Genomic DNA, 27792 nt, shown 5'->3' on the forward strand with positions numbered 1-27792 from the left:
CCCTAAACAGGGCTGCCTTCAGATGTCTTCTAAAAGTCAGATAGTTGTTTATTTCCTTGACATCTGATGGGAGGGCGTTCCACAGGGCGGGCACCACTACCAAGAAGGCCCTCTGCTTGGTATACGAAATGCCATAAAGTTTCCAAGTCATTCAATCGTATCAATCAGAGACTTGAATCTCCCAGCATCCAAGAACCAGGCTTCATTTCTCACCTAGAACAACACAGACATTGCTACCAGCTCTCACCCCAACGGGTCTAATGCCCACCATTATCGATGGTCCTCATCCCATGTGGCAGACAATTGCCTTTTTTCCATGCTCTCTCACCAAGCGCCATTCATCTAGGCCAGTATTTCCCAAACTTAGATCTCCGGCTTCTTTTTGGACTATAGTCCTCATCATCCCTGACCACCGATCTCGCAAGCTAGCGATGATGTAGTCCAAAAACAGCTGGAGAAACACTGTTCAAGGCTGTGGACTATAAACAAGATCTCAGCGTAAGTGTCCACACTTTCATCATGACTTCTAGAGGGATGACTCCTAAAGGGCCAATGTCCCTCTGGTGTCACCCCTTTTGGGTCAACCCACCAGAGTAGCGCAGCCTACTTTTTAAGTTCCTTCACTGCAGAAATAATGCCACCAAGCCAACCTCTGCCTCTGCTGTCCATCTGGGGTTTGGTTACAAGCATTTTAACCAAGCAGCAACAAGGTCTCTCTTCCCATTTTTGCCTCTCTGGGGAGAGATTTGTATGTTCCAGTTTTTATTTTAACCAGGACTGCTCCACTCATGAGTTAGGCCGAGGCAGCACGATCCACTGGGGCAACAGATTCTCTCCCCCTACTGCTTGTTGTTCCTGATGTTGATCTTTCCTCACTTCTACATCCCTGGTGCTATTTTGGAGCCCACCTCAAGCGCCAAAATGTCTTGGGCCGTCCCTGCTCTTTTTTTTTTTTTTATAAATATTTATTAAGATTTTAAAATATAAATGCACACATAATAAACAATCTTATTTCTGTCATAACAATTTCATCACTTCTTTGGACTCCCTCACGTCTCCCGCTCCCATTTGCATTGTTAAAAAATTTTCCACACAAATTATCAACTTGTTTTCAATCTCATGTCCATTCATTCAAATATAATCTAGCACTTCTTCCCAAAAAATTTTATATTTTCTTTAGTCTCACTTATAATCAAATTTAGATCTAATTTAGTGGTGAGCAGTTTTTTATAATCCAGCATCCTTCTTAAGATTCAACCAAATTACAATGTTTTTGTAAATACATTTTGAATTTCTCCCAGTCTTCCTCCATCTTCTCTTCTCCCAGATCACGGATTCTGCCGGTCATCTCGGCCAGTTGCATATAGTCCATCAGCTGCATCTGCCACTCTTCCAGTGTGGGTAGATCTTGAGTTTTCCAGTTTTTTGCGATAAGAATCCTTGCTGCCGTTGTTGCATACATGAAAAATGTTCGATCCTTCTTTAACACCTTCTGGCCGACAATACCCAGGAGGAAGGCCTCTGGTTTCTGTGTGAAGGTATACTTAAATACCTTTTTCAGTTCATTATATATCATTTCCCAGAAGACCTTCACCTTAGGGCATGTCCACCAGAGGTGAAAGAATGTTCCTTCATTTTCTTTACATTTCCAACATTTATTATCAGACGAATGGTATATTTTAGCAAGTTTAACTGGGGTCATGTACCATCTATATATCATTTTCATAACATTTTCCTTCAGAGCATTACATGCGGTGAAGTTCAGCCCAGTGGTCCACAACCTTTCCCAGTCCTCAAACATAATGTTATGCCCAATGTCCTGTGCCCATTTTATCATAGCCGATTTAACCATTTCGTCTTGTGTATTCCATTTTAACAGCAAGTTATACATTCTAGATAGAACCTTAGTCTTTGGTTCTAACAATTCAGTTTCTAACTTCGATTTCTCCACCTGGAACCCTAACTTTTTATCATTTTTAAAAACTTCTTTAATCTGAGCATAATGTAACCAGTCTCGCACCTTATCCTTCATTTTCTCCAAACTCTGCAATTTCCAATTGTCTCCATCTTTTTCTAATATTTCCCAATATTTTGGCCATTTGGCCTCCATATTGGGTCTTTTTAGGGCCTTAGCCTCCAGAGGTGAGAGCCACCTTGGAGTTTTATTTTCCAGTAAGTCTTTATATTTTGTCCAGACATTAAACACTGCTTTCCTGACAATATGGTTCTTAAAGGCCTTATTGATCTTAACTTTATCATACCATAAGTATGCATGCCAACCAAAAGCATTGTTAAAACCTTCCAGGTCCAGCACGTCAGTGTCTTCGAGAAGTAGCCAGTCTTTTAGCCAGCAAAAAGCTGCGGCTTCATAGTACAACTTTAAGTCTGGCAGGGCAAAGCCCCCTCTTTCTTTCGCATCTGTTAATATCTTAAACTTAATTCTGGGCTTTTTGCCCTGCCAGACAAATTTAGATATATCTTTCTGCCACTTCCGGAAGCACTCCGTTTTGTCCACAATCTGCAATGTTTGAAACAAAAACAACATTTTTGGCAATACATTCATCTTAATAGCAGCAATTCGGCGGGCCGTCCCTGCTCTTAACTCCCATTGTGAGTACTGGATTACTAAATTCTCACAGAATCTTAGCTGATACAATACCTGAGATAGCTGTCTTCCACGACGACGATTATGCTTTTACTCTGGAGCACAGAAAGCTTTGCAAGAATGACAAAAGCTTTGGAAATATGAACATTAAGAAACAACTTGGGTGCAACTAATCTCTTTGGCCTCATTAAAATACATTATAAAAATATAATCCATTCTTACAAATACAGTGGTACCTCGGGTTTGGTACTTAATTCATTCTGGAGGTCCGTTCTTAACCTGAAACTGTTCTTAACCTGAAGCACCACTTTAACAAATGGGGCCTCCCGCTGCCACTGAGCCGCTGCTGCACGATTTCTGTTCTCATCCTGAAGCAAAGTTCTTAACCCAAGGTACTATTTCTGGGTTAGCGGAGTTGGTAACCTGAAGCGTCTGTAACCTGAAGCATATGTAACCCAAGGTACCACTGTACTGTAGGTACCACTGTACTGTAATAGGCTAAGATCTGGTGAAATACAATAGCTGTCGGGATATCAAGCCCTTTATCAGGAGGAATTGGCAACAATCCTAGGCACCCGGCTTGATTCCCTGTTGACCTCCCTGGCTGCATTCCCCAGCAGGCGCAGGCAAGGTCTCGATCGGCGATTCTTCTCAAACGTGAGAAGAACACCCCCCCTCTTCCCTGCCCCCTGGCAGGGGAAAGAGATAGACAGAAACGTATTTACATGCCTTTATTTCTGTCTTTGCAGCATTACAAAAAACATGACTGCTCTCTTCAAACTCCAGCAGTGTAGTGACAAACACTTCCTGGATAGGAATAAACGGAAGAGCTCATATTACACTCTGAGCTAATTCCGGTGCTTCGCACTGTGATTAGACTGTTCCTCTGATTCCCACGGGCAGTCCCAACATTCCCATTATGTTTACTTGTCAAGCTAGCACTTTGCAGCTGCATTGCATCCATATCGTAACAATAGCAACTTTGTAAAGTATACAGTTTTGGGTTTTCCCCCTTCCCCCCTTTATTTTTCCTTTTACATGGGTGCTGTTTCTTTTTTTCTTTTCTCTCTCTTTTATTTACGTCTCATCGTGTTTAGTGCACATATAATTATGTACTTTTTGAACTTTCAATAAAGATGTCTGAAGAATTTTAAATAATAATAATAATAATAATAATAATAATACACGAACGGCAAATGATTAAATATCCCAGTTGCCCATTGTATGAGGTCATGGGGATCGTTTTGCATGAAAGACAGTCGGATGGCACCAAATTAAGTCATTAAAATGTTGCTGTTGAATCAAGAACTTCATATCAGAAAGAAAACAGCAATATGCTCCACCTGTGGGATGTACCGTATTTTTCGCTCTATAACACGCACCTGACCATAACACGCACATAGTTTTTAGAGGAGAAAAACAAGAAAAAATGTTCTAAACAAAACAGTGGATGTATGATTTTTGTGGTTCATGCTGTGGCCACAGACGTGATCTGACGGTGAGTTTAGGGTAGCCCAATGCAAAAATCCTGAAGATCCATGTGGATCCATGCTTTGTAACCAAGTTTTTGCGCCATTGCAGCCCCATGAAACAGTGGGTGCGTGTGTGTTTTTTGGTGCAGGCTGTAGCCATGGATATGCTATGTGATCTGCTCGCTGCCAGGGAGAAAAGGGGCGAGCCGGTGGCTGCCCCGACCTTATGTGGCCTCTAGGAGGCCCGCCCCTGCCGCCTGCCGATTGGCTGGCGCGCGGGGGTGTGACTGGGGAATCCCTGAATCGCGCGAGGCTGACCCCAGCCTCGCCGGAACGTGGGGGTGACTGGGGAAACCCTGTAATCCCGCGAGGCTGACCTCAGCCCCGCGGGAGTGTGGGAGGGGTCGTGAGCCCGCAACTCCACCCCCTCCTGAGGATCGGTAGTGGCATTGTAACCAAGTTTTTGCGCCATTGCAGCCCCATGAAACAGTGGGTGCGTGTGTGTTTTTTGGTGCAGGCTGTAGCCATGGATATGCTATGTGATCTGATGGTGAACTTGGGGTGACCCAGTGCAAAAATCCTGAGGATCCATGTGGATCCGTGCTTTGTAACCACGTTTTAAGTGGGGAGGGAAGGAAAAGCATTCAAGGGACAAGGAACACGCGTGGGGTGTGTGGAGGATGCTGCTAATAATGCAGGAGAGGGGTTTAAGGGGAGAAGGAACACGCATGGGGTGTGTGGAGAAGGATGCTGCTAATGATGCAGGAGAGGGGTTTAAGGGGAGAAGGAGCTTGCATGGGGTGTGTGGAAAAGGAGCTTTTCAGTGAGCTGAGCAGGGAGGGGGGAGGGAAAGAGCACTGTTGCTTTAAAGGAGCCAACTGGACAGCAGCCACTTACAGCAGTGTAAGCAGCTCCTCTCCTCTCCCGCTTTGCTCCTTCTCTTCCTCTTTGCTGCTTTACGCAGCTAATGGCGAATCCCCTGCAACCCAAGTCCTGCTCAGCGGATCAGCTGAGACGCTGGGAGAATCGTAATTTCCCCCCTCTCCCTCATCCTGTGCCCTCCTGTCCCCAGCAGCCTTTTTAAAAATTCTCCCCCTCTCTCTCCTCTCATGTAAGCGGCTGCTGCCCGCTTTGCTGCCATGGCTCTCCTTCCCTCCCTCTTCCTCGGCTCCTCCCCCTCCTCCTGCCTGTAAAGCAATCAAAGCTAGAGTTGTGCAAAGCCCTGCAAGCGGCTCCCGCTTTGCTTGACTGATGGCAGCCATGGCTCCGGTCGAGTGCATTCGCTCCGTAACACGCACAGGCATTTTCCCTTACTTTCTAGGAGCAAAAAAGTGTGTGTTTTGGAGCGAAAATTACGGTAATCCACTGGGAGCAGTCGAGTACAACATTCCTTGTAATGCTAGAGAAGACAGGCGAGGGAATGTTTGGTACAGCCAGTTGAAATTTCCTGTTTCTCCTGGCTGGAGCATCCTTCCTTTGCATGTGACTAAAGTTGGGCGTGACCTAACCTGTCCAGGTAAGAAAAGGATGAGTCATGCAGCACACCTCTCTCTTTTTCACTTTCTTCTTTGTTTGACCAGCTTCTAGCTAGGACTGCTCTGCTAGCTCTCAGCTAGCAGAAGCACTGGGATTATTTCCCCATATGAGGTAGATCCACATGTACATATTTGTAACTAAGTCTGCCTTCAGGGATCCATCTGTAAACTGATGTAAGTAAACTTCTTTTATCGACTTTGAATAAGATTGTGGCATCTTTATTCTTTTAAGAGGGATTCAAGGGAACTTACCAGGAATGTACAATTAAATTTCAGACTGAACTGTACAATAGTGAGAGGCTTATACAAGCCTACAACTAGCTATCTGCTGTGCGTGTGAAAAGGGGAATATAAACCCTGCTAAGTAAAGGAACTTGCTAGCGCAAGGTAGGAAGAATATTAATAAACAATATATGCTCTCCTGTTACCCTGAATAGTCCCACACCACCAACCTCATTCTGCTCTCAGACAGCCTCTCATCCATCTGCCTTCTTACAACATACTGCCTCTCAGGATCCTCTTAGCAGAACTCAGTAGAGAGAAGGAAGGGACAAAATCAATATTAGTTGGTTCTGGCTCAACTTGCTGTTGGTCACCCAGCTTGGTCACCCCATCAGATCCAACCAGCAGAATATTTGCATAGAGAAAAATCAGAATTATTTGCAGTTTTATTACTGGCAACTGTACTAAAACGCAAGACTTGGGGCCATTGTCACCTTTGGAAATTTACGCAGCAGTATGCAAAAGGGAGAGAGAGAGGCTTAGTCTAAAAATTGCCCTCTATCCGATAAGAACAGATATGACACTTGATCTTAGCCAAAAGGCCGAGAAGCGAGAATGTTACTCACTGCAAATTGGAAAGAAGCAGAAGTCCCAGCAAAGGAAGAATGGATACAAAAACTTATGGAATATGCAGAAATGGCGAAACTTACTGGAGGAATAAGAAATCAAGATAACAAACTTTTTATAAAAGAGTGGAGATGTTTTGTTGAATATTTACAGATAAATTGCAAACAGATAAAAACGATGGCAGGATTATTGTAATAACCTGCAGTTTTGTATATATTTAAAGTAGATAATTAAATGAGCAGATTAAATGAATTTGGATATGCAGAAGACTTTAAAAGATAAATATACGGAACTGCAGAAAGAGGGGGAAACAAGTCAAACCTAGAAATGTTAAAATGATTGTAAAATCAATGAAATGTCATTTGAAAAGTATAAATAAAAATTTAAATAAATAAATAAAAATTGCCCTCAATCTTGCAGGATGTGAATGAGTTCCACCGCTATTCTTAAAAAACAAACACAAAAAACATAGGAAGCAGATATGCAAATTGGAAATTCAGGTGTCCGACAACATGAGAGGAAATTCACTGAAGCTGATTTCACAAATGGTATCAGACTCCAGTTCAGCTATCCAAAATGTTTTCTTCTGGACCACCAATATTTACGAAGGGATGTGGAAAAGTTCCGAGAAATGGTTTATGTGGAACAGCACATATTTTGTCCACAACTGTCATAGCTTAATATGTCTGAAGACGAGAACAAGGATATATTGTTGAAGGAATTGACTATACGTATGGCGCTGGTAGATTCATTAGTTATGGAAAACTGCTAAGGACCTTTCACTGCTGAGTTCGTATCAATTAAGTGGAATATAACTTTCATAGACAAGATCACTCATTAGCTGAAGCTTTGTCATGTCAAGACAATCATGATTTGGCAATCTTTTTTGACCTTATGTCATGACTTGCATATCTCAAACATCCTGCACTTCAGGCGTGGCACATTTGGCAATACTTCTGGCAGTTATAGCTGGACAGAAAACACCATTAATAGTTATAGTCTTCTCTGTGCAACTGTGGAGGGCAAAAAAAATTAAGAACTCTAAGAAGGCACATGCATAAGACGTTGCACTATACTGTTTGTTCTCTATTCTGGTTTTTATCGTTCATCCCGGTACTGGATAAAATAAGAAAAGAAATAAAAATACTTACAACAAAGTAAAAATCAGAATAATTAGGGACGCGGGTGGCGCTGTAGGTTAAACCACAGAGCCTAGGGCTTGCCAATCAGAAGGTCGGCGGTTCGAATCCCCACGACGGGGTGAGCTCCCGTTGCTCAGTCCCTGCTCCTGCCAACCTAGCAGTTCAAAAGCATGTCAAAGTGCAAGAAGATAAATAGGTATCGCTCCAGCAGGAAGCTAAACAGCGTTTCCATGCACTGCTCTGGTTCGCCAGAAGTGGCTTAGTCATGCTGGCCACATGACCCGGAAGCTGTACGTCGGCTCCCTCGGCCAATAAAGCAAGATGAGCGCCACAACCCCAGAGTCGGTCATGGCTGGACCTAATGGTCAGGGGTCCCTTTACCTTTTTACCTAATGTAATAGGGTGATAAGTTTATTAGTGCCAGGCACTTCCTAACTCCTACGTGGACTAAACTAAAAGCAATAAATAATGTGAAACAAGACAACAGCAGTTCCTTTGCCTCCATAGAGTTCTCTGAGAATTCATGTCACAATAACGTCAGCAGGGAATACCCCCAAGTTCCCCATGATACGACACAGTGGGTATTTGTGAGTTAAATGGGATCAACCATTCCATTGTGTTGCAGAGGGTTATGCGATCTTCTTTTGAGGAACTGACGGAGAGAAGCACATATCCTTTTGCTTTAGTTGCCAATACAGTGGTACCTTGGTTCTCAAACTTAACCCATTTCGGAAATCCATTCCAAAACCAAAGCGTTCCAACACCAAGGCGTGCTTTCCCATTGAAAGTAATACAAAACAGATTAATCCGTTCCAGGCTTTAAAAAACAACCCCTAAAACAGCAATTTAACATGAATTTTACTCTCTAACGAGACCATTGATCCATAAAACGAAAGCAATAAACAATGTAAGGTAAAGGTAAAGGGACCCCTGACCGTTAGGTCCAGTCATGGATGACTCTGGGGTTGTGGCGCTCATCTCACTTTCTGGTCAAGGGAGACGATGTTTGTCCACAGACAGTTTTTCCGGGTCATGTGGCCAGCATGACTAAGCTGCTTCTGGCAAACCAGAGCAGCGCACGGAAACGGCGTTTACCTTCCCGCCGGAGCAGTACTATTTATCTACTTGCACTTTGACGTGCTTTCAAACTGCTAGGTGGGCAGGAGCTGGGACTGAACAATGGGAGCTCAACCCATCACGGGGATTCGAACTGCCGACCTTCTGATCGGCAAGCCCTAGGCTCTGTGGTTTAGACCACAGCACCACCCGCGTCCCCTAATAAACAATGTACTCTACTATAAAATAAATAAGACAGTAGTGTAGATGATAAAAATTAAAATTACATTTTTTTTTCTTACCTGCACTGATGATACTCATTGTTTGGATGGGGGGCTTTTATCCATTTCCGCAGTCACACAATCAATCAGTCAGTCAGTCAATCAATCAATCAATCAATCAATCAATCAGTAGCTGAACTGGGTTCCACACAGTCACAAAAAAACAACAACGAACTGAAAAAGCCTCAAAAACAAAAATGCAAAATAAATAGCAAAAACAAAAGCACCAAACTTCATCAGTTCCAGAAGTCTGTTTGAATTTTAAAATGTTCAAAAACCAAAGTGCAGCTTCTGATTGGCGCAGGTGCCCTGGAAAAAATAGCCGACAGCTGCATCAGACGTTCAGCTTCTGAGAAACGTTAGAAGACTAGAACACTTGCGTCTGGGTTTTCGGCATTTGAGTACCAAGGCATTTGAGAACCAAGGTACCGCTATATTCATTAAGAATTGTGGCATAAAGGCCAGGTCATTTACTGTGGCACCGCCATCCCCATAATTCCTAGACCTGTACCTAGGAGATGAGTGCAACAAAACAATAAAATGGGAGCGAGTGATTTCAGAGAGCCAGTGTTCCTGAATGTTTAAAGGTAAAGGGAACCCTGACCGTTAGGTGCAGTCGCGGACGACTCTGGGGTTGCGGCGCTCATCTCGCTTTACTGGCCGAGGGAGCTGGTGTACAGCTTCCGGGTCATGTGGCCAGCATGACTAAGCCGCTTCTGGCGAACCAGATCAGCGCACGGAAACGCCATTTACCTTCCCGCCAGAGTGGTACCTATTTATCTACTTGCACTTTGACATGATTTCGAACTGCTAGGTTGGCAGGAGCTAGGACCGAACAATGGGAGCTCACCCTGTTGCGGGGATTCGAACCGCCGACCTTCTGATCGGCAAGCCCTAGGCTCTGTGGTTTAACCCACAGCGCCACCTGTGTCCCTGAATGTTTAGCCCACTGCAAAAGATGCAGCTATATATGTTTGTGCCCAAACAGCATTGGCTTTGTCCATTGAGAAAGGCTCCCTTTCTAGCATCCAAACTTCTCTGGATTTTTAGCTCATCATTGCTACAGAAAAAAACCTGCTCCTTTTCCCTTATGGGATACCAGAGAGCCCGTATAGAATCCTTAAGTGGGTTCCCTATCGGTAGGAGGAAATAACAGAGGCCAACCAGAGAATATTGAGAAGCAAAGCAGCTAGTAAGCCTGATCTTTATTAAAGGAAAACAGTTGCAACAGGGTCCCCACTCAACACACGCAGGAGGGAGGAGGAACTCAGAACAATGGTGAGCAAGCCCTTATATAGACTTTTAAAATTGCCCACCCTGTAGCTCAAGACCACCACTTCAAAACATCATACATACATCACAGAAGGATGATGTATGTCTACAGCAGAAATACATCACAGGAGGTGGTCTGCAGCAGAAATCCTGTCTGCCAGGATACCTGACAATGACCAGTGACTGCTTAATTGGGCAGCCTGGCCATTCTTTTGTGATGGTAAATACTTTAATTCCTGAATCCAGGTCACAGGCTCACCCTATTCATACACAAAGACGCCCTTAAGACAGGTAAGCAAAACACAATGGAGAGGCTTTCCCATTTCCTTCCTCCTTGTAGAGAAATATTTGAAGTCAATTTGGGAGAGTCAAAATGGTCTGGGAGAGTCAAAATTGCTTCAGGATTTGCTATCCTGTACTATTTCAGACACGTGGTTTATATACTTATGGGTGTGTTTGCCTTGTACATTTATGAACGTTTATTTTATATTTGGGACCTTAGAATTCTTATACTGTGGTACCTCAGGTTACATATGCTTCAGGTTACATACGCTTCAGGTTAAAGACTCCGCTAACCCAGAAATAGTGCTTCAGGTTAAGAACTTTGCTTCAGGATGAGAACAGAAATTGGGTTCCGGCAGTGCGGCGGCAGCGGGAGGCCCCATTAGCTAAAGTGGTACCTCAGGTTAAGAACAGTTTCAGGTTAAGTACGGACCTCTGGAACGAATTAAGTACTTAACCTGAGGTACCACTGTAACATCATTTATCTTCTCCATTTCAAGAGTGCTTTCTGGAAGGCTAGGCTGACAGTTTGAGTTGCTTTAAACTGCTGGGATGAACAAGCCAGAGTGCCAAACCCCATAGTTAAGATGGAGTGCATAGTGTACAAGGAAATGAATGAGATGATAGTGCAAGATAGAGAGACAGAGAGCCACCCTTCATGTTCTAAGATGCTGCAGCAATTTGGGGGCCAGGGTATATCCTGGACAGAAAGCATATAACATTTTAAGCATTTGGACACTGAAAACTGCAAGAAAGAGCTTATTGTTTTGCGGCATATCAGTTCTCCACGTCGTTTTTCTCCAGATTTGTCTGGTTTGACCCTATCCCTCAACCAGCATCTGAGATGTTGATCAAGGCATGACATTCTCACAGAAAGCATTCCCTTAATTTTTTTTATACTTTTCAAATTTATACATTTCACTGATTTTACAATAATTTAGACATTTCAAAACTTGACTTCCTTCCCCCTCTTTCTGCGGTTCCTTAAATTTGTTTTTAATATCTTCTGCATATCCAAATTAACTTAACATTTAAATATTAAACTTAATATTTAAAGAAGATGACTCAATGAACAAATATATGCTCTTATAAAACGGCAGGTTATTAGGATAATCCTACCAATGTTTTTATCTGTTTATCTGCAAATATTCAATAAACAATTTCCATTCTTTTATAAAAAGTTTGATTTCTTATTCTTCCGGTAAGTTTCGCCATTTCTGTATATTACGTAAGTTTTTGTATCCATTCTTCCTTTGCTGGGACTTCTGCTTCTTTCCATTTTGGGGCAAGTAACATTCTTGCTGCTGTAGTAGGATACATGAATAAGTTTCTATACATTTTAGGTATCTCTATACATTTCCAAATATTTTCTTCTTTAAGATACATGCGCCCTCTTCCTATTTCTAGAGAACATGTTGATTTAGGTATCATATTTGAAAATAACAGCTTCCCATCTCCCCCTGATGTGGGTTTTATATGTTTTGAAGTGGGAATTCTTCCCTGCTTGCAAATAATTCTAGGCCTCCTTTATAGGTTGTCTGGCGTAAATCAAATAATAAAATTTCCCATAGGAGCTCACAATGTAAAAGGATTACAGTTCTAGTAGGAAAACTGAAGCAGGAAACCCCAGGCAGATGTTTGGGGATTAGCAGTGTTTACTTTAACTATCATGCAGCCGCAGATTGTTCCAACGTATCCCATTCTCCATAATTCTATAAATATTTGTTGAATAATATAGAGTTGGTCAAGGGATAAAAATTCTGATGTGATTTGGACAGTTGATTTCACTTTGCTCACAGAATGGAAGTTTAATCAGGGTGATCAGATATCTATCAGGCTGTGGGTAATTTCCTTTAATAGTGTTTTCTATCTGTCATCTATGTGGGACAAGAAGCTACAGTTAGAACTGTACAGTGGTACCTCAGGTTAAGTACTTAATTCATTCCGGAGGTCCGTACTTAACCTGAAACTGTTCTTAACCTGAAGCACCACTTTAGCTAATGGGCCCTCCCGCTGCCGCCGCACCGCCGGAGCAGAGACATCACCTTGCCGACAAAGGTCTGTATAGTTAAAGCTATAGTTTTCCCAGTAGTGATGTATGGAAGTGAGAGCTGGACCATAAAGAAGGCTGATCGCCGAAGAATTGATGCTTTTGAATTATGGTGCTGGAGGAGACTCTTGAGAGCCCCATGGACAGCAAGAAGATCAAACCTATCCATTCTGAAGGAAATCAGCCCTGAGTGCTCACTGGAAGGACAGATCCTGAAGCTGAGACTCCAATACTTTGGCCACCTCATGAGAAGAGAAGACTCCCTGGAAAAGACCCTGATGTTGGGAAAGATGGAGGGCGCAAGGAGAAGGGGACGACAGAGGATGAGATGGTTGGACAGTGTTCTCGAAGCTACAAACATGAGTTTGACCAAACTGCAGGAGGCAGTGGAAGACAGGAGTGCCTGGCGTGCTCTGGTCCACGGGGTCATGAAGAGTCGGACACGACTAAACAACAACAACAAATCATCTGGATATTCAAATCCAGAGTTATCTCCCTTTTGCAAACTTGGTTAGAAGGAATAGACTGAAATGCAGCAATCAGCCACCACAGGTGAGATTTTAAGTCTGATTGCAAGACTGATTTAAAAGACCAATGTGCTGTGTACTCAGCAGAAGGCATCTTTCTTTAAAATGTACACAGTATACAAAAATTTATAGTCCTTTATGTTTAAACTAATATATTATCATTGCTGCAAGGATGAATGGATACAAAAACTTATGGAATATGCAGAAATGGCGAAACTTACCGGAAGAATAAGAAATCAAGATAACAAACTGCTTATGAAAGAATGGAAATGGTTTATTGAATATTTACAGATAAATTGAAAGAATGGAAATGGTTTATTGAATATTTACAGATAAATTGTAAACAGATTAAAACACTGGCAGGATTTTAATAAGCAGGAGCTATATAAGTGTATATATGTGTGTGTGTGTGTGTGTGTGTGTGTGTGTGTGTATATATATATATATATATATATATATATATATAATAAATTTAAGGGACCACAGAAAGAGGGGAAAGGAAGTCAAGATTTAAAATGTCAAAATGAATGTAATATCAGTGAAATGTATATATCTGAAAAGTATAAATAATTGGTAAATAAATACCAATAGTTCGGATTTTGCTAGAACCATCTGGATTTATAAGAGTCCTTAAGTAAGCCGGAGAGCAGACTCGAAGGCTGGCAACAAAAATGGCAACGCAACCAGTATTTTATAGTGCTAATTGGAAAATGGGAAACACACACACACACATTTGATTCTGTTGCTTCGAATACAGAAGGTACTCAATAACAAGGCATCAGTTTTAGCAGCCTGTTTTTTGTTTAAAAAAATTCTGATTAGCTTGATTGCATTTTGATCACAATGTCTCCAGTAAACGATATCTTACATGCGGTAAATAGAATACACAGTCTGTTTCAAAGGGATGGATGGATGGATGATTTGGCAGTTCTCCATTCTCCATTCATTTGAAAATTGACTGCAATTCAATGCACACCTTTATTCTGGAAAGGAGCCTCATTCAAAGAAGAAGGACCTGCTTCTGGATAAACAGGAACTAGGGATTAGCCTGCACACACGATGCCCTCTCTGGAAACCGTTTTTTCTTACAGGAAAATACGGACAAATTGTTACAGTGGCACAGAGAAACTTCTTTGAAGAAGTCCATAAAAATGGGATCTGTGGTATCAAGCTGGCAGGGCTAAAACTTGAGTATTAGATGTGGTGGAATGTACTTCCCTGCAAAAGAGAAAAGAATTACCGTAATCCTTCTGGCCCACCCCTGCACTTAATTAAAAGTGATGCCATCATATTGGGAAATGATCCACAATAAATTGAAAAAAATGTTTAAAAGTACTCCCCCCCCCCCACAAAAAACCCCAGAGTCCTTTCTGTTGGGGATAATTCAGACTGAAATTCCCAGGTGTCAAAAAAGGTAATTTATGTATGCTACAACTGTGGCCCCAAAATGGAAAAAGTGAGGTCCCAACCAAAGAACCAAATTATATACACACACACACACACACACACACACACACACAAACACATAGTGCTTTTTTCTGGGGGGACACAGGGGTACACATATGTGACGTTAACATATGAGAGTGCTGGAGGTGAAATAGTTAAAACAGGTTACCCAATCAGAACCCAGGGGGTGGAGTCAGAGGGAGTATAAAACCAGCTCTGGGAGGGCGAAGAGAGGAGTTCATTGGGAGTTGGGTGGTTGGTTGGAGTGGGAGTGAGTTGGGATAGAGTTTGTCGGTAGGTTGAGTTAGGGTAGTGAAATAAGGTGAGTCAGGAACAGTTAGGAGCTAGGAAGAAAGTAAATATCTGAGAGGTGGTGTCAGGGGTTCAGGGAGAGAGACGCAGAGTGAGGGGGAAGGATTCCAGACTGACGAGGAAGAGGATGACAATGACCCAAGATTGTCCATGAGTCCGTCCAGTGAATCGGAGGACTCCCAAAAGGGAGCCCCTCTGGTCAAGCCAAGGGGAGCTAGAGGGGGAAGCAGTCAGGAGCAGGGAAACGAAGGGGGAACCCCCAGTGGGAGTTGGAGAGCGAGACCGGCTGCTCCGCTGGAACGGAGTGAGGGGGGAGGAGTGACCAGTGTGTCAGAAGGAACAGAACAGGAAGCAGAGAGGGGAAGGAGATCAGGGCAAAACGTCCTGCCGGAAGGGGAGGAAAGTAGTATTGAGGGCAGTGTAACTGTCGAAAGGAAGGTCAGGAGCAACGTAAGCGCGCCAAGTTCAAAATGGGAGGCGCGCAGAAATGAAGAGAGTCCTGGGGAGGAGCCTGGTCCCAAAGCCCGAAGGAGGGGGGAGGAGGCGGCAGAGGATTCAGCCTCTGGAGAGTCCCGAAGGGAGAGAACACAGGGGGGCAGAAAGACCCTGCGGAAAAGGAAAGAGAGAAAGAGGTGGACCAGTACAAGCCTCTTAAACTGGTGTCGAGGCGGTACTGACTCAGAGGGGACTTCAGCGGTCTAAGGGTAACAGACGTAGGGTCACGGACCTCGGATGTAAAGCTACTAATGTTCTTCAATAAAAGCTTTTGTACATAAGCTGGAGTGGACTTTGGTCTCTTGTGAGCTGGGACCACGGGTGACTCTGACAGGTGGCTTAGTGAGTGAGAGCAGGTAGCGGGAGTTATAGGTCTGGATAGGCAACCCATGATTGTAATTGATTGATATTGTTTATGAAACCACATGCTTGTTAAACTGCAATAAATAAACAGAAGTTTATGTTCCAATTTAACTCTGACTGGACTCAGTATTTTACCAGTTAGGGCTTGGGTGGCGGCAGCGAGAAATAAAGTGGTGGCACAGGGATCACTAGACGGTGAAACATCCGGGGACCCTGTGTGATCGCCACAACATACCCCTAAACATTTTGTGAATCAAACTTTGGCTTCATTGAGGGGCAATATTACATTATGTGTAGGAAAATGAGAGTACCCCTAAACATTTTTTAAAGAAAAAAAGCACTGTGTGTGTGTGTGTATGAATGCAATAATGGAATACTGAATGGTATAGTTTTTGTAAAATATGCAGGGATTCATGATATGTAAAATGAACAACAGAAAGAGAAGGGAAGTCACTGATAACTTAAGGATGTAAAATGAGTATTTTAAATATATATTACATATATGTGTGTGTTTATACACACACACATATATATAACATATTACATTTTCAACTGCATATTACTGTGTGTGTGTGTGAATAAAGAATAATAATAATAGTAAACTGAGTTACAGATAGGTAGCCGTGTTGGTCTGCCATAGTCAAAACAAAACAAATTCCTTCCAGTAGCACCTTAAAGACCAACTAAGTCAGTTCTTGGTATGAGCTTTCGTGTGCATGCACACTTCTTCAGATACACACAGATACATTCTTCAGATGTATCTGAAGAAGTGTGCATGCACACGAAAGCTCATACCAAGAACTGACTTAGTTGGTCTTTAAGGTGCTACTGGAAGGAATTTGTTTTGTTTTAATAGTAAACTGAGTAATAGATTCATGGAGGGGAAGGTGGGAAGTCCAGAGATTCAGAGGAATCTTTAAATATGGATATATATGGTTATATTGTTACGGTTTTATATTTGATAAACCAAATAAAAATTATTTCAAAATAAAAAAATAAAAATAAAGCGCTGGCCCTGAGTATGCTCAGCCCACGTGGCAGGAGTCAATAAGACAGCGATGCTCCTGAGCATGCGCATCCCCACGTGGCAGCTTCCCATTCAAAGGGACGCCCCTGAGCGTGCTCACCCCCAAAAAACAACGCCATCTGTTTCCCGCCCCTTCTTGCCCTGCTCCTTTCCCTTGATAAAGAGCGAGACCCTTCAAGCCGTAAGGGCAGGCGCGGCTTCGCGCGCCGCTACTGCGCACGCCCCGCCGCCTGCGTGGCGGCGCGCATGCGGAGTGGCGTCCTCGGCGGCGCGAGCGGGCAGCAACCGCCGCATCGGCTGCTTTCGTCAGCGGAGCGCGAGAGGCCCCCTCCCCCTCGGCGGGGGGCGGGGCTTCGGCGGCGGCGCGGGCGGCATCCTCGCGAGCTGAGGCGACGACGAAGGAGCCCGTCGCCTGAGCCGAGCCGAGACGCCGCGCCGATGAACCGTCGCTGCCCCGCCGCCGCCGCCGCCGTGAGGAGAGCCGCGCGGCCGGGAGGGATCCTGCTGCTGCTGCTGCTGCTGCTGTTGCCGAAGGCGGATGCCGCCGCCGCCGCCGCCGCCCGCGCTGCTTCCTCGCCTTCGCCGCCGGCCCCGGGGCGCTGCGAGGCGGAGGCGGCGGACGTGGCCGGCGGCGGCGGCGGCGGCGGCAGAAGGGGAAGCGGAGCGGGTGGAGCGGCTTCTGCGGCTGCCTCCGACAGCCCGGCCCCGGGGACAGGTGAGAAGCAGCGGGTGAGGGGGTTGGAGCATCCCCGCCGCCGCCGGAGGAGGAGGAGGAGGAAACGGAGGAGCCGCCGAGGCTCCCTCAGCGCGGAGGGAGGGAGGGAGGGAGTCTTCGTTGCGGTTCCTCAAAGGCTCGCAGGGACGAGGACGCGTTGACGTCACGTGTGGAACGGCGGACGCGTGTCTCGCTCCTTTCTCTCGCTGGGGCGCTGCGACGCGCGAAGTTGGCCCCGGGGCGGGGGCGGGGATGCGGATCTTCGGCGCCGGCATCTCCTGCTGGAGAGGGAGGAGAAAGGAGTAAATGCAGGGCACGGAACGGATCCCTCGGGTCTCGCCTCTGCTCCGGAAGGAGGAGGGGGGGTGTCGGCGTCACGTGTGGAGCGGGAGACGCGTGTTTCGTGAGAGCGAGCACTTGTTGGGGTGTGACGCGTGTAAAGTGGTCCTCAGTTGGGGAGGGAGAAGCCAAGCGGTGTGTATGTGGGGGGGGGGGGAGTCTCTCCAAGGATGGAGATTTTTTGGGGGGGGGGATCTTGGGGGTGATGCGGATCAGGGGAAGGGAAGAAAGCCTCCTAAAACCAGCCTTTCTCAACCTTGGGTCTTCAGATTTTGTTTGTTGATTGATTGAATATATATACCACCCTATACCTGGAGGTCTCAGGGATGTTCACAGAAAAGATCACAATATATAAAATCAAAATAAAAACAATAACACCCCCCCTAGTAGTCCCACAATATCCCACAATATCCCACAATATCCAATCCACAATATCCAAGGACCCAAGTTGGGGGTTCTGGCTTGCAGTGAGGTGTGTGCAGGATGAAAACTGGGAAGGCTTTTAGTGCTAGTTTATCGCTGAACTTAAGATCTGACGTACCTATGGATGTGTAGGTGGGAGAAGTAGTTGCATTTTACCCTAAGCGCTGCATAATAGAGAACACTTGACAGAGTTTGGTCATTGGTAGTTCCTGCCCCCCCAATTATTTTACTAATTATCCAGATTATTACCAAACCAAATTACTTCAATTTAATACAATTTCATAAAATCAGGTTTCCCGCTGCTGTTGCAAACATATGTCGATCATTTCCTCCCGTAGCCGCATCATCTCTTATTTAAGAGACATTTTTTCCTCCTTACAAACAGTGCCTGTGTTACATCTTATAAATATAAAATCCATTTCACATGTGTAGTCCTTCATATACATTGTGGTTTCAGTCCTGGCGTGCTGGGAGAATTAATTACTGTCTTCCATTCTTCAGTTCTTTGCAGTGTTTGGTCATTGTTATTATTATTGTTAATTATATTTATACATCACTTTTTTTCCACCTAAGGAGCTCAAGGCTGTGTACATGGTTCTTCTCCTCCCCAGTTCATCCTCATTAACAACCCTGTGAGGTAGGGCTGGTGACAGGCCCAAGATCACCCAGTGCTTTTCATTACTGAGTGGGGATTCGAACTCTGGTCTCCCAAGTCTAACTGTTAAATCACACTGTTTAGGAAGCCTTCTGAACACCCTTGCTGTATCTACACTGAAATGTAGCCAGCGTTGCACCTTTTCAATTCATGTCTTTGAGTGGAGCATTAATGAAGAGCTTAGGATTTCAGTTTCAGTTTCAAAGCCCCCCTTGGGCCAACTCCTCATTTATCTTATCCATTTGCAATGTCTTGGTTTTTTTTACGCGTCTTAAACAGCTTGTAAAAAATAAATGGAGTGGGAAGGCTGTCAGTGCAGTTCTCTTGGCTCTTTCATTGCTCATCCACTTATTCCTGCAGAAGAACCAGATGTGTCGGCAGGCAACTGTGGTCCTCTCTCTTTTTCTCTCTGTGTTTGAATTACTAGTCAAAAGGAGTAGAAGCAGCAATGCGGAACTGAGGCAAGTGCATGAAGCTTTCCCGGCAATCCCAGACTTCTAACTCGACGTTAACCAACAAGGAAGTTACTATAAAAGTGCTCCGGAGGCTTTAAAAATAATCTTCGTAGGAGGGTGCTGTTTAATATTTATCATCCTATTGTCTGCATATTTTATAGTTGTGTGTAACGGTGGAATATAGCAACTGCTCTAACCATTTACCGGTATCTTGCGTCTGGGTCTTGCGCTGTGCAGAGGGCAAAAGACACTGTTTGCACGTTAGTGGAATCTGAAGCAGGGTGAAGGAAGTTGGGAGTGAAATAAACAGTCCTATGAAGTGTTGATAATATATTATCAGCAGGAAGACTTGCTCAGAGGCGGATGAATTCATTCCCAGGAAATAAACTCGCCATCATACTGTTGAAAATGAGAAGATGGAATGCAGATTGTTCTGGAGGAAGTTTCGTGGACGTGAGAGATGGAACTGAAACTTTGACATTGTCCTGTGACCCTGTACTTTGACATCTTCAAAAGTGTGTTCAGCGAACACCTTGACAGTGAATCACTTTCCTGCGAGGAAAAGTAACCATTTTGGAAATGAATTGACCATATTGCAGAGACTGTTTAAAAGCAAATTTAAAAACAACAAAACATGAAAGTGTTTTCAGAAGTATGTAGTTTCTGCGAATGATGGCAAAAAAGACAAGTGTGCTTCTGTGGGAAAGATAAGCATCCTGGGGTGGGGTGGGGAGCATATATCAGGTCATTTGAAGTGTGGGTTTTTGCAGAATTTTCTTTATTTGTTACATTTGTGCCCTGTCTTTCTGTTAGGGTGTCCAGAATGGTATGTGGATGGTAGTATCAAGTTTTCCAAACAATGTTGTGAGGTATGTTATTTAGGGTGAGAGCTGGTGACTTGCCTGTGGCCTGTCAGTGAGTTTTATGAGTAAATAGGTATTTGAACTCAAGTCCTGTTCTAATGGCTGCTTCAGCACATTGCAGAATGCTACAGGGAACTGTTTTGTCCCCCTCCTGGATGTTCTTAAGGTCCAGAACTTGCTTGGCTTTGCTACTTTGCTTTTTCTAATAGTATTTCTGTTACTGGGAGAAGTAATATAACACAGCCAGGAACAGCTGAAGAGCCAGAGAAAATGTGTCCTGTATTTGTGGGTTCCCGACTCAGGGTAGTTTTAGCAATTTCTCCCAGCCAAAGGATGCTGGGAGGAGCCAGAGGTTCTAGGTACCAAGTATGGCTGCTGCTTTGGTGGGGCCAGTGGGTATGAATGGGGAATTGTGGAGCACTCTGCAGTAGTAAATGATGGAATAATGTTGGGGATTTGACTAGTGTTTTCAGATAACTAGATTGAGTGTGTGATTCTATTTTATCCTGTTAGCATGGGAGTGGTCCTGTTTTCTATTTTAAATATTTTGGCTTGGATCCATGTTAATGGAACAGGGCTTTCCTGCCCCCTTTTCCTCTGCAGCCCCCTGAAACCTTGCTGCTGTGAATTGGTTGGCCCCTGGGATATTGAGGGGAGTGGTGGCAATTTAGGACCTAAACCATAATTTATACTTAATAAATCTGAAAAGTGTGTTATCATGAATAGCTTAGGGATCTGTGGTATTTCCAGAATAGCATAACTTTAAATGAGGTTTCTCTGTTCTGTTTTTTAGTATCAGAGACATAGTCTGCAGTGAATCATTTACCCTTCTTGCCTTTTCTTTCTCTTTTGTATAAAAACAGTTTCTCAGCTCTGTTTTTCTTCTTTGGTCTAAAAGAAGTTTTGGCAAATGGGCACTGCCCTGGTATGTATACTGTGATCTTTTAGGTGCCAAGTGAAGATCAGTTCCTGTTCTCCCAGACCTTTTATTTACAATCTTATGTATTGTTTTAGTTCTTGCACCAAGTTTCCCGTTGCTGGTTTTTTTGTTTTTTGTTTGGCTGGTTTTAAGTAATGTTGCTGCTGGGGTTTATGCTGATTTTAGTCAAGTTTTGCCGAGTTTTACTTTATTTTGTTTATTGTGTTGGGAATTGTATTTTGTATATCGTTTATGTAAGCTGCCCAGAGAACTTTGCTGATTGGTGGTTTATAAATTAATAATAATTACATTTATAAACCATCAATCAGCAATGTTCTTTAGGCATCTTACATAAACAATATACAACATACACTTCACTTTGACTTACAGTGTATTAACATCTCGGGATTTGAGGGATTCTTACCTGTATTCCAAGTTCTCAGCATATTTCTTGTCTACTGTGGGTATGTTTTTCTCTTATCAGTTTCTTCTAGTTAATCTTTCTTTTTCTGAAGTCTTCCTGTAGATTGATATCTATTGCGCTATGCTGCTTTTATCTCGACTTTCTAAATAGTGATTCTGAAGTACAGCTGCATGTTTACACTGATAAATGAGAAACAATCCTACTTGACAAGTGCTGCATATATTCTAAGTTTGGGATAGGTTGTGGTAAATTGCCATGGTTCATCCTATATGGAGTGCCTAATATAGATGTAGGACTTTACGTGGATTCATGTGAGGAGCCTTTCAGCTTTGAGGCTGGGAATGGAAATTGGAACCAAATTCTTCTTCATATTACTATGGCTGAAGATGTCATTGCATGCAAAACATCTTATTCAGCAAACATTGTCAACAACAATCATTTGTTTAGCAAACTTTTCTGCAATACATTACTCTGGATTGTTTTGGTTTTTTTGGGTGAGAAGGGAAGCTATTTCTGTCTCTTTGAATTTGTACACTTTTCTATTCCAAGAGCTCACAACATGTACTAGCCTAAATCAAAATATAAGCAAATCGCTAAAGCAGACTCCATAAAATAAAAATTCACACAGTTTCAACGGTTGAAATCCCAGCTTCTCTTCTACTTCCCAATAGAGCAGGCCTTTTCCCATTGACAGTGGCTCAGTTTTACCTGGATTGGGCTTCAGTTTATTGGCTCTCATCTAGATACCAAGACAAGACAACAGTCCAGCACATTCATAGCCAAGCCTGCCAGATGTAAAGGAGAGGTAGAGCTGTGTGTCATTTACATGTTACTGACAGCGTAATTACCAAAGTCTGGATGACTCCACTCAGCTGTTTCTTACAGATGTTAAATAGCATAGGGGGTAAAATCGAACTCTGAGGAACCGCACCTAGAAGGCTCTATGGGGCTGAAGTGCACTCTCCCAAGTAGCACTCTCTGGAAATGTTCATTCAAGTAGGACTGGAACCACTGCAAAGTTAACAAAGGACACATGAACCCCAGTTTGAATGGATCTAGAAAATCAGTTGTCTTCAAGAGCACTTGGATCTGATCTGCAACATTAGTCTACTGAGTATATTGTTGGTCCAAGCTGGATTTTGCTTATTAAATAGTTTTTCACAATGTGATGATACAAGATAGCAAAAATAGTAGAATGAATGTGCAGGCATCTCTTTTTAAGGATTAGGAAAACCAGAACTGAATTAGAAGTGGTCATTTTTGTGTGTATTAATATTCTGATAATAAAACTCTGGATGAAGTAAAAAAAAGTCTGTTGCCTGGGAACTCTTATGTTTCCCAAACTGAAAGTTGGTGATTAACTATCTATGAAGTATCTTGCACTGCTGGTGACAGTTATATAATGATCTGTCTTTCATTCTTTTTAGATACAGTTATCATTCTGCAGTGTTGGTTGCTGTGGAAACCAAGCTATGTGATACCCACAGTAGTTAAAGCGAATTCATTATGTAATAGTTATATACTTTTATATTGCACTAATTACAGTAATCTTGCATTTGTACTAACCACAGGCAGTGAATGCTATATATATGTAGAACAGTGGTATCTCGGGTTACATACGCTTCAGGTTACATACTCCGCTAACCCAGAAATAATACCTCGGGTTAAGAACTTTGCTTCAAGATGAGAACAGAAATCGTGTGGCGGTGGCACGGCAGCAGCGGGAGGCCCCATTAGCTAAAGTGGTGCTTCAGGTTAAGAACAGTTTCAGGTTAAGAACGGACCTCCAGAACGAATTAAGTACGTAACCAGAGGTAACACTGTACTGATAGGCCAAAAAATATATTACTGTATATCACAAATATGTGTTTCAGACTATAGTGTTAAGAACAGATAGTTTTCAGTTGGGAATATTATTGGCTACTTTTATCACATTTTATCATTCCATCGTAAATGGAACTTCAGAAAGGATGCAGTGCACAGTAGAAATTTAACTTTCAGCTTTTCTACTGGTTAGGTTTGCAAAAAGTTACCACATTTTTTATATGCAAAGAGTTGATTTTAGATAAACAGTGCTAAATGAGGGCTGCTTCCCACACACCCATCTTTGGTAATATCTCTTATGCAATTATTGGCTGAGACTGGCCTCTCTTCCCAGCGGTCTTGCTTCCTTGACTATTAAAAGAAGATTTCCAATCGATATGGAAACAAGCAGTGGATAATATAATAACAACTCTAGGATTCAATCCACAGTTCTTACTTAACATGAGGAATGAGCAAGCAAAAACCATTATAAAACGGTGTGTGGTCTTCTTTTTTCTTTGGCCAGGTCCCCCAAATTTTTAATTGGTGAAACTAGAAGATATTCCACTTACCAAATGCCATACATAGCTAATCTTGAAATACCAAAACAACGAAGGGCTTCCGCCTTGACGCGTTGTCAGGCCTTCCCTTCAGCAGTTTAGGAAGATACCATATGAGGAGAGGAAATTCCCATGTGGCTTTGGGCAGCAGGAAACAATGGAGCATGCCCTTGAAGAAGGCATTACCAGTATTACGTAGACGTTCAAGCTAGGTTTATCCAGCCCATCCTATATAAGTTCCCTGGGTGTTCAGAACAACACTACGTCTCCCTATTACTACAGGACGATAGCCCAGAAGTCACATATTTGGTTGCTAGATTTTGTACTGCCATGATAGATATTCGTCGAAGGATGATCTATGCTACAAATCAGTCCTAAATAAAAGGCCCATATTGTTAGAGCTGCACTTCTGAAGCCCCACCCCATACAGCTGTTTTTTTTTAAAGTGATCTCCTTTAAATTTTCCTTACTGGTTTATGCTATTTATTTAGATGTTTTGCTTCTGCTGGTCTGTGACCGTAATAAAGTAAATTCAAAACAAAATAAAAAAATTCCTTCCAGTAGCACCTTAAAGACCAACTGAGTTAGTTCTAGGTATGAGCTTTCGTGTGCATGCACACTTCTTCAGATTCTTCAGATATCTGAAGAAGTGTGCATGCACACGAAAGCTCATACCTAGAACTAACTCAGTTGGTCTTTAAGGTGCTACTGGAAGGAATTTTTTTATTTTGTTTTGACCATGGCAGACCAACACGGCTACCTATCTGTAAAGTAAATTCATTCATTCTTATGCAACATGTCTCTGAAAAACCCTTGCAGTCATGCCCCTGGAAGCCACATGATTGGCTGAGAATCCTAAGAACTTATTTTTTGCATGTGTTCAGTTACACAAAAGTGCTTCAGGTGTTGCAGAAGAGATATGGGCAACTCAATGTTGGGCACCTTATATTTGCTGCAATGTGTAAAGTGGCTCTGATCATTGTTGAAAATATTGGTGTATAGTGGCAGACTTTAAGTTTGTCTTTGCTCTCCGGAGAAGGATGGGTTTAATTTCTTCTTTTGCTTTTTAGTATTTTTTTGTGGGGGTGCAGAGAGTTAATTTGTTTTCTGTGACACAATTCGATTCTAGTGCTCTGGCTGTTGAGGTCATGTTGTTCGTGCTTATATTTGGTGTTCTTTTGTCAGCATGCTTTCTGAAGGGATCAACTGCTGTTCGTTCTTAACATGAATTGTTGAGCAGGGCTAGAAATTCTTATCGCTGCAGGCTTATAGATCAACAATAATATTTATTGATTTCATGTACCTATTGCACGGGTGATAAGGTTGGGAAATAATTTTCTTGAAGGAATTTTTTTACTTAGCTGTTCAACCAGCTTAGGACAACTAAAGCTTGGACCTCTTCATTCAGTGCTATGAGTTGCATGGTGTGTCAGTTCTATGAAGTTAAGATCCCTTACCCAGCAAAGCATGCAGGGTTGGTTTTAGCAGAGGCCTTTGGCTTGGGTGAAATCCCTCCCAGTATGCAGGCATATCCCTTCGCTGGAAGGGGTTCACACGTGGAGACATGATCACTACGTATTTCAAGTTCCATTTTGTTTTCTGGTATTTTATTTGACAGAAATGGTGGATTCAGAAGGGATCTTCATTTTTCAGTAGCTCTTGTTCTAAGTAGCACCCCTGTTTTTAAAAAGAATTTGTTTTGAACGTGAACGTAAATCCCATAAATTTCCGTGCAGCTTAATTCAGAGAAATAAGGCATGTCTCCATGGATTGAAATTGTCTTCTGTATAAATTTATGGGTGAAACACTTATTAAATTGCTGGGTCAGCATTATTATTTCTTGTAGTGATAAATAAGTAACTTATCCACACTTGTATTAGTTTTGTCAAAAAAGGGCTTAAAATAAACATTTCAAAGCAAATGATCATGCTTACAGGCATATTTGAGATTATGGTGTTTTGTAATTAACAATGAAAGTATATCATATTTTTTGACTTTGTGGTCTGATTTTTGCAATTCCAAGTATGTTTGATTCTGTCTTCTCTTAGTAGTAACCTGAAATGCTCCAGGAAGGTGGTACAAACAAAAACGTTGGCTAGCAAGATCTCTTTTCCTAATTTATTTATCTCACTGCAAACTGTTCTTCCAAAGTTACATCTAAAGGGTTGGTTTTATTTATCTAATGAAATTCTTGCTCTGTTTAACAATAGTTTTATATCTTTGTTCAGTAGTTATTGTGACCTGGTCCCAATAACAGAAGCATCCTTGCAACAACAGAAACATTCCTGTTCAGTGTTGTCAATAGACATTCCGTCTCTTAGGTGCCACCCTGTTCCTCTTGGCCCAGCTACATGTCAGAAGATAATGCAGTATCTCTTCTGAAGAGAAGGAAACTCCATCCTACTATACATACTATTCTTTATGTCTTTTGCAAGAAGGAACATTTTTCTTTGGTATTTCCAAAACTCATTCCTATGTTTGTTTGTATGCAAACAAATATGGAAATATAATTGACACTTCAAAATATGCCATATTTGAAAGAATATATATATAGAAGAAGAGCCATGTTCATAGAAACCAAAAGTTTTAAAAATGCAAGAGGATTACTGTTGAATTGGTCCAAGGGTCTATCTATAATAGTCAGCCAGATGACCCTGGGAAACCCATGGCTAGGCATGAAGGAAATACTCCTTCCTGATAGTTTTCCCTCCAGTAAATTGTTTTCAGTGGGATGCTGCCTCTGCACTGGAGGTTCCATTTAGCCGTCATGGCTAATAGAGTTCTATCTCCCCTCTCTGTCCCCAATTAGTCTAATCCTCTTTTAAAGCTATCTAAGCCAATCTCCCGTCAGCACATCCTGTGGCTTTCAAGTCCATAAATTAATTGTACATTTTGTGAAGAAGTATGTACTGTTGTCCACCCTGAATCTGCAGTCTGCCACTCAGTTTCATTGGGTGACCTTGGAGGAGCTAGAATTACATGAGAGGCAGAAAAAATTCTCAATATGTACCCTCCCCATAACATCACGGAAAAGCTGCAACCCTTCTTGAGTAGCATTTATACTGAAGAGCCTCTGTCAATGCCTAAAGATGTGGGTGTTGCTCGCCTTTGAAAAGTATTCATCAAATGCAAGCCATTAAATTAGGTTAGTTAATTTTTATTGTTTTATACAATGTTGTTCAGTTTAAACTGTTTAGTTGAGTTAGCTTATATTTATAATTTCAATAAAGTACTGTATGGATTGATTTTTTTGGTTTGGCTTTTACTTATTAATATTATGATTGCTTTTAATTGTTTCTGATCTTTTAAAATTGTTATTATTCACCTGATATTCTATCAGTTGCATTGGGTACAATTTTGTAGGAAAGCCTCATGCAAATAGATAATGCTGTGATTTATAAACCAAGATTCCATTCCAGTTGTGCCATGTGTTAAAGCTTTGCTGAGTAACAAAGTTTTGTATGAGTTTCTACACCTATTAAAGGAGGGCAAACCAGCACGTTACAATATGGTTGTTTTTTTTAAAGCAGGCACTTCCACTTTACTGCCAATCATCTTGGTTATATTTCACTGCTGTCTGGAACATACATGTGTAGGAGGGTGACTTACTGAATGTATTAAATGCCCACATTGTTTGTCATTGGGGGTGTTATTCATATATCTGATTAATATAGAATTAATATTCCGGATATAGAATATGGTCTCTCACAGCAGGTAGATTACTGAATAGGAGTGGACTATTGGATCGGGTGGAGTGGTCATTTGGATTGGCTTCAAAGATAGCCAGTTGCGGATTCAGTTGAGCCCCCTCATTGCCTTCCTTGGTAGTTTGCATTTGGCTAGAGACCTTATTGTATGTGGGATAATGACCCTCTCTATACCACACAGCAACACACTTAAATACTACCAGGAGTCTTGTTTG

The 27792-nt window shown here is 42.5% G+C and overlaps 1 protein-coding gene across 1 annotated transcript in view; it reads left to right on the forward strand.

The window, feature by feature from the left end:
• The first annotated feature begins 17071 nt into the window (after positions 1 to 17071).
• STIM2 (stromal interaction molecule 2) overlaps positions 17072 to 27792 on the forward strand; it is an 82946-nt gene continuing 72225 nt past the window's right edge. Inside the window, exon 1 of the mRNA XM_081875743.1 lies at positions 17072 to 17429. Coding sequence (XP_081731869.1) covers positions 17153 to 17429 — 277 coding nt within the window. The 5' untranslated portion in view covers positions 17072 to 17152. The remainder of the gene's footprint in view (positions 17430 to 27792) is intronic.

The sequence above is a fragment of the Podarcis erhardii genome (genome assembly GCF_964252035.2).
Source record: "Podarcis erhardii genome assembly, chromosome: 9".
Classification (NCBI taxonomy): domain Eukaryota; kingdom Metazoa; phylum Chordata; class Lepidosauria; order Squamata; family Lacertidae; genus Podarcis; species Podarcis erhardii.